The sequence below is a fragment of the Brachycentrus maculatus genome, unplaced genomic scaffold (assembly GCF_059751285.1).
Source record: "Brachycentrus maculatus isolate JH-2025_06_01 unplaced genomic scaffold, ASM5975128v1 h1tg000119l, whole genome shotgun sequence".
In the NCBI taxonomy this organism is placed as follows: domain Eukaryota; kingdom Metazoa; phylum Arthropoda; class Insecta; order Trichoptera; family Brachycentridae; genus Brachycentrus; species Brachycentrus maculatus.
The window spans coordinates 3,362,293-3,370,117 of record NW_028280872.1 but is presented as its reverse complement, the minus strand read 5'-3'; the positions used below and the strand labels follow the sequence as shown (position 1 = coordinate 3,370,117).

Here is a 7,825-nt window from a genome sequence, read left to right as displayed (position 1 = left end):
TATTATTGAATCAATTATTATTAGAATTAAGGTTTTTTTGGATTTCTAAATTTTCAAGATAATTCATAATTTGGCCTTTATAAGATCAAGGTGTAATAATTTTAATTTATGAGAGTGAAATGAGTGATTAGTATCTATTATGTGTTTAGCAAATTCCGAAAGATAATTACTAACAAGACCGCTCTGATGTTCTTTAATTCTAATCTTTAAATTTCTCGCAGTTTGGCCAATATATTTTCTATCACAATCTCCACACGAAATTTCATAAACACCACTTTTTTGTAATAAATCAATTTTAGATTTTGAGTTATCGAGGATTTTATGTAAATTATTATTTGTATAATATGCAGGTTGGATATGGGAGGGTAAGATTTTCGAAATATTTTTAGTTATTGAACCCGTATATAAAATTTTTCGCCAAGATTTATTTTTGAATGAATCATTATTAGGAGCTGAATATATGTATTTTTTGGTTAAATTATTTTTAATAAATTAAAAATAATTTAACTAATAATTTAATTTTAAATAAAAAATGAAATTTATTAAAAATTAATATCTAGCCACTTATTGAACGTTGTACTGTGATCTTTAACATATCTTTTTAGGTTAAACCTGAATGTTTTATCTTCATTTGAAAAACATTCAGTATACTTAAAATAATAAAACAATGCATTTTTAAATGCAAAAACAACACTTTCTGCCCTGCAGCGGGTAAATATTAAGTTTAAATATGCCGCTATTGTTGGAATATAGTACATTTTCTGAGCACTCCGAAAACATGCACAACTAAAAATCAACGATTTTTGATGTATGACGTTGTTGAAAGGAGTGAGCGATATATGCACTTTTGTTAAGTTAGGTTCATATGTAAGCCACTCCACTCCTAGGTCGTAAGCCCTGAAATGCTGAGACTTCCATCATCATAATTATTTTTAAAAAATTAAGGTATTTTTTTTTCATATGAAAAACTAAAACTTATTAATTAAACCACTCATAATTATATATTTGTATTTTCCAACAAAATTATTTAAAGGTATTAGTTGAAGTAATTACCCAGTGGTATTAAATAACTTATCACATAATACGTATATTTAAAAAATGCGGCATATGGTCATATTTACGATCAAAACAATTTGAATGCAATTCGGAAATGATTTAATATTATTTTTATTATATCTTTTTTGCATTTAATCGCAAGAACACGATAAATTTCAAGATCAGATTAGTATGAAGCAAAATATCTAGCATTATTAAAAAGTACAATACTACCCCTTCCTACAAAGGCTGCGTTTTGAAGGCTCTATTTTAGTATAAAGTCTGTGGTCTCTTCCTCACCAGGTCACAAGCAGTTTTCAGTTCAGAAAAGGCTCATACAAGACAATCATGAACGCCCTGGTGAGTAATAATACGAAAAACGTACAACAATACAGTGATGTGTTTAAAAGTGAATGTGTTTTTTTATGGATACAGCTGATGCGATGAATTCAACTTAAAATAATTTTAACAATTCTAAGTATATCAAATAACAATGTATGGCTTGTCTACTACTATTTGATCTCCATTTTCAAGTATAATTTGCTTGGAATTTTGATACACATTATAATACTATACATACTTATGTGAAGTATTTATACAAACTGATTACAACAGGCAATCACAAGCGTTTTTTTAAATTAAATTTTGTAGACATTGTTATTATAAATTCAATGAATTTAAATGATATTAGTACTTGAATTCTCATTTTTTAAATAAAATCTTAATTGGTTAATACCATTTTCTTTCAAAATCTACTGTGGCATTTGCTTCGATTATTTCAGCATCATAATCAAACACCAAATGTGAAGATTAGTAGAGATGTGTTTAATAAATAAAATATTAGAGATGTGTTCTTGGGATATTGAAAAATTTGAATTAGATGGAAGTTGTTTTCAAAAAATATATTTGTGTGGAAACATGGGGTTTGATAATGATGCTGAATGAATCAAAACACGGGTCACAATAGATTTGAGGTTAAAGTGATAGTGTCACTTTAACCTCCAGTAAAATTTAAATTCCAAATGGATACTTTTTTTTTAAATTATGGATTTGGCATTAACTTTGTGGAATATCGAAATGGTTTAAATATAAAATAAAACACTTGTACAAGACCATTATTTAGTTTATTACTTTAGTCACTTCTTGTTATGAGAATTACAAATGTTCTCATCAACGGGTAAAAATACAAATTGTTGATGAGAACATCTTTATTTCTCAAAATTAGTCCAGATTACGTGTTTTTATTTAAAATTTTAGGCTAAATTTTTATTGCTTGGTATCGGCTTCAGACCTCTCATTCCCACATCAGTTCAATAACGAACAAGATTCTTTTTTTCAAGAATTTTAATTTTGTGTTTAATTTTTTTATCATATAATAAGATAAAATAGGTGTGAAATAAAGAATATGTTTAAAGTATGAAATTCTATAATACATATTCATAAAAATATAAAACAAGGTATTTTTTAGACATCCAATATACATATTTTTCTTCGTCTATGTTGAAATATCTAAAAAAGTGAAAATATCTCCATAATTGAAAACACCCAGATTTGTAAACAAGCATTTGAACACACTCATAATGTTATGAATAAAATAAAATAGTTTCATGATTATTTATATCTAAAATTATTATTTGAATCGAGAGAATTCAAATTTAAGAGAGTTATTTTTTTTTAATACAAATTACTACTTGTTATTAATAGTCCACAAAAAACCATTTGAAATTCTGACTTATGCAAAATATAAAAAAAAAAATAATACGAAATTAAAAATTAATGCTTAAAAACAATTATAATAATGTACTTCAACGCTTTCTTCAATTTTTTTCTGGCAGGTATTCGCAACCCTTCTGTGCGTGGGAGTCGCATCTGCCCACTACATCGGTGGACACGATGATGGACAGTGGAGGGGAGAGGGTCTGGTCGAGAGTCAAGACCATGGATACGGAGGAGCATCCTATGGTGCCAACTATGGTGGAGCCGGAGGCCAATACGGTGGAGCTCACTACGCCGGAGCCTACGCCCATGGAGCCGCCCCCCTAGGACATGACGGTCAAGTGGTAGACACCCCTGAGGTTGCCCACGCCAAGGCCGCCCACTTCGCCGCTCTCGCTAGCGCTTCCCATGGAGCTGGTGCCCATGGATCTTATGGATCTTATGGTTCTATCGCCGCTGGTGGTTCCCTGGCCCATGGTGCTTATGGCAACGCCGGATATGCCCATGGAGGAGACTCCAACGGACTTCATGCTTATGGACCCGCTCCCCTGGGACATGACGGAAACGTGATTGATACCCCCGCTGTTGCCCATGCCAAAGCTGCCCATTACTCCGCCGTCGCTGGAGCTTCTCACGGAGCCTATGGTGGTCATGGTGCCTATGGTGCCGGCGCTGGTTATGGTGGATTTGGAGTGATTGGAGCCGGTGCCCATGGTGCTTATTCCAATGGTGCCTACGCTCATGGAGCCGCCCCTCTGGGACATGATGGTCAGGTGGTAGACACCCCCGAAGTCGCCCACGCCAAGGCTGCCCACTTTGCCGCTCAGGCTAATGCCGCTCAAAGCGCTCATGGCGGTCATGGAGCCTACTATCACCATTAAAAAGGAACTAAGCTGAACCACCCACTGTAATCATCCCTCGTTCATGTTAAATCAATTTCTAAATTTTTCCATCCTCAATGTATCCTCTTTCATTTTCCATATCTATTTTCTTTTGTTCGCATATTTCAACATTCTGATCGAGATTCATATTGGCATCTCAAAATCGACGAAGACGTCTGTTGAGATGGTGACATGAAGGTCTGGTCATTTGAACGGCTTCCGATATGTCATTGGCTGATTCAAGTGGTCACTGTTGAACACTTCCAGAATTTGAGAACAAACATTTGTACGAAAAAAAATGTATTTATTCCTATTCATATGCATTTGAATAATTTATAGTTTACGCTAAGAATTATTTTGTATTTATTTTTTGATTATCTGATATCTTTAAAAAGCAAACGAAATAAATCGAAACAAAAAATATACATATTTTTTTATTTAAAACATTGTTTTGTTATTTATTGTTCTGGCATTCACTTTCTGGTAGGACTTGTTTTTTACCACTTGAGTATTATATTGTTACGACTAGTCTCAGAAGCTGCAAATGCTTCATCTACGGGTTTAAATATAGATTTATAGAGTTAAGAGTTATATTTAACCCGTAGATGGAAATATGTGTAGCTTCCGAAACTAGTCAGAAAATATCTATCATATTCAAGTGGTAAAAAAACAACTTTTTTTTTAAATGATTTTTTTAAATATTGTTGCTAAAAAAAGTTTATAATATTTGGCATAAACATGTTTTGTACTGAGTATAAATAAAATCATTGAATAATTGTGTCGCTTCTCTCAAAATCCGCCAGATCCAGTTTTATAAGATTTTAAAACAAATACTCTATCGGAATGCCAATTGTGGATTTTATTGTTTAAAATATTTTTATACTTTAAAATCCTTCTAAAAAATACTTAAAAACAGTGTTGTATTTTAAATTCCGCCATATTCATGGATCTTGCCTTCTGACCCATATCGGCTAATCAGAGAGCGGGGATAGGTCAAAAATTAAGATGACATCATCAACGGTTTGTCTCGTGTTTTTATTTAAATACTGAAAAAACAAAAAAATGCGAAAATCCACTATTTCATACTATTTTATCTAAAGATAGACAAATTTTTGAAACATAAATGTTACCGGAAAATTTTTGCATTTTTCGTAAAATCGACTAACATGGATCTGGCGGATTTTGAAAGTAGGTGACACAATTATAACTATGAACCCCAGTGTAGTATTGCATTTTAATAAGGACAAGATATCCAAGAGTTAATGTGAGATGCAAATATTTGTATCCTATACAAATATCCTTTTTTACAAGGCATCAGGGTCGCGCCGCCCAGGACGACCACTGCTAACAATTCGTCGGCAGTTCTCGTCAGAACTTCGGGACGCGGATCTGAATAGGGAGGATGCAAGGGAGCCTGGAGACAGTTTGTGGACTCCATATGCTCCACCTAGGGAGCGGATATGGTTTAATTAATTAATTAATGCGAGATGCAATATAAAATCAAGCAAGTAATAAATCGAGCGCGATAATGTCTTAAGTAATGTCTGGAAAAATTGAAAACTTACATTGAGGATAAGACCATATAAAAACATTCGCCTAGCAACGAGAATTGCTTAGGCTGACTTCCATATGTAAAATGTTTTCAAAATTATTTCAAAACTAAGCTGAGTAGTAAATAGATACATATCGCTGTGAAGAACGTCATAAATCAAAAATCGTCAATTTTCAGTTGTGCACGTTTTCGGAATGCCCAGAAAATGTACTATATCCCAGCAAAAGCGGCATATTTTAAACATAATATTTACCCTCTACAGGGTAGAAAGTGTTGTTTTGCATTTTGAAGAAAAGGTAGTGTTTAATTATTTTTTTAAATAAATGAAATATTTTGCAAATGGAGAAAAAACCTTCAGGTTTTACCCAAAAAGATCTGTTGCACAATAAAAAGTTCAATAAGTGGCTTGATATTAATTTTTAATACATTGTGTTATATTTTTAAATTTTAAAAACGTTCCCCTGAAAAATCAACTTTTTTGATTTATGACGTTCTTGAAAGGAGTGAGCGATATGATACCTTTGAAATATCTGGAAAAATTGAAAATATCTGAAAAAACATCTATAAAAATTGAGCACTGTTAAGACATAAAATGATGAAGTTTTGAGAATTGTTTATACTGACTGTTATATTGAGAAGGATATAAAATCGATGATTACATCAAGCTGGGTAAAAGATCATTACCTAGGATAATATTTGGAAATCTTATGAACTAAAACAAAGAATAAAACTAGATGTATGTTAATTTACCAAGGATCGAGAATTGCTTACAAGGTACAGACTTCCTGGACGAGAATGTTTTGAAAATGACAGAAAAACTGAGCTGGGTAATATATATATATATATATATATATATATATATATATATATATATATATATATATATATATATATATATATATATATATATATATATATATATATATATATATATATATATATATATATATATATATATATATATATATATATATATATATATATATATATATATATATATATATATATATATATATATATATATATATATATATATATATATATATATATATATATATATATATATATATATATATATATATATATATATATATATATATATATATATATATATATATATATATATATATATATATATATATATATATATATATATATATATATATATATATATATATATATATATATATATATATATATGTATCCTATCCAGGACATGATAACACCTTTGGCAATGTCGGGAAGTATTGAAAACGCATTTTTGACAATCTTGTCTAGTTTTGTGAAAATAACACAATTGCTCCAAATTTTTATTACCTGTGATCAGTTAAGTAGACTCAAATTTTGCATTAAACATAATATGTTAAAAATGTTACCATAATATGGTAAATATTTTGGTTACATATCGCTCACTCCTTTCAAGAACGTCATAAATCAAAAAACTTGATTTTTTTTTCTTTTTAATGTTTAAAAATATAACACAATGTATTAAAAATAAATGTCAAGCCACTTATTGAACTTTTTACTGTGCAACAAATCTTTTCAGGTAAAACCTGAAGGTTTTTTCATTTGAAAAATATTAAGTTTATTTAAAAGAAAAAATTAAACAATCCCTTTTTTTCAAAATACAAATAAACTTTTCTGCCCTGTAGCGGGTAAATATTAAGTTTTTATTTTAATTTTATTTTATAAGAAGGAAAAACAACAGTCTCAATACATGAAAAATCAGAATACAAAAAAAAAAACATGAATACCAGTTACAGTTTTTCACATTGTACATAGGAAAAGTGAGAAAGAAAAAATGTATATAAAACAAGAGATATGAGATAAGGATGGGATAAAGAGAAAAGGAGATGACAGTGATAGGAAAAGAAGAAAATGAGAGGACTAGGAATAGAATTATCCTTTTCGGTTGATAAAATTTCGAATAATTTTACTTTCCCACTAAGAAATTTCCTCTGGAAATTTCCGGAACTGGCACGATGGTGCCAGACTCTCGCAGCAAACGTGAGCTGGACCACGTAAACTCCCCTGTAAATTTGCTTAACAGCTTTGTCCCCAATTTGGCTCACTCAGGCGTCTTACCTTCATAAGTAATAAATTAGCTTTTTTGGATATCCCCTTGGCATGTGCCAAGAAGGATCTGGTATTTTTAAGCGTAACTCCAAAGTACTTGACCGTCTCGTAAAAGCGTATACTCTTTCCACCCATTCCACCACTGGGTTTCTTCCTCTGTCAAGTTTCCTTTTTAACATCACATCATATGTTGAAAGCTGTCCCACCGCATGCCCAGATCAGATACGGAAGCATCTAGGCTTCCAGACAGATCTGCTCTTGCAAAGCAATTTTTTAAAACTAAGTTGCGAAATTTATCGAAAATGTGAAACAATATTAAATAATCACATCAGTATATCTTCTTCTGTGGTCTTAATCTTGTGGATTGGTTTGCAGCATCAAATGATACCTCCTTCGCCATTCCGATCTATTATGGGCCACCCTCTTCAGCTCCTTGTACGTTGAACAGCCCATATCCTCGGACAAATCGCAAAGATGTCGTCTGGCGTTTGTTTTCTCGATCGTCCCCTCTATTATCAGGAGCAGGTAACCCTCCTATCTCAACACGTGATCAAAGTCAACACGT

General features: G+C 31.2%; 1 protein-coding gene across 1 annotated transcript; it reads left to right on the top strand.

Annotated features, from left to right (window-relative positions):
* Positions 1 to 1,352: 1,352 nt before the first annotated feature.
* Positions 1,353 to 4,057, top strand: LOC148309698 (uncharacterized). The gene is made up of 2 exons (XM_088259647.1): positions 1,353 to 1,395; positions 2,871 to 4,057. The coding sequence occupies exons 1-2, from the start codon at positions 1,384 to 1,386 to the stop codon at positions 3,630 to 3,632; spliced, it is 774 nt and encodes a 257-aa protein (XP_088115773.1). The 5' UTR covers positions 1,353 to 1,383; the 3' UTR covers positions 3,633 to 4,057.
* Positions 4,058 to 7,825: the final 3,768 nt, after the last annotated feature.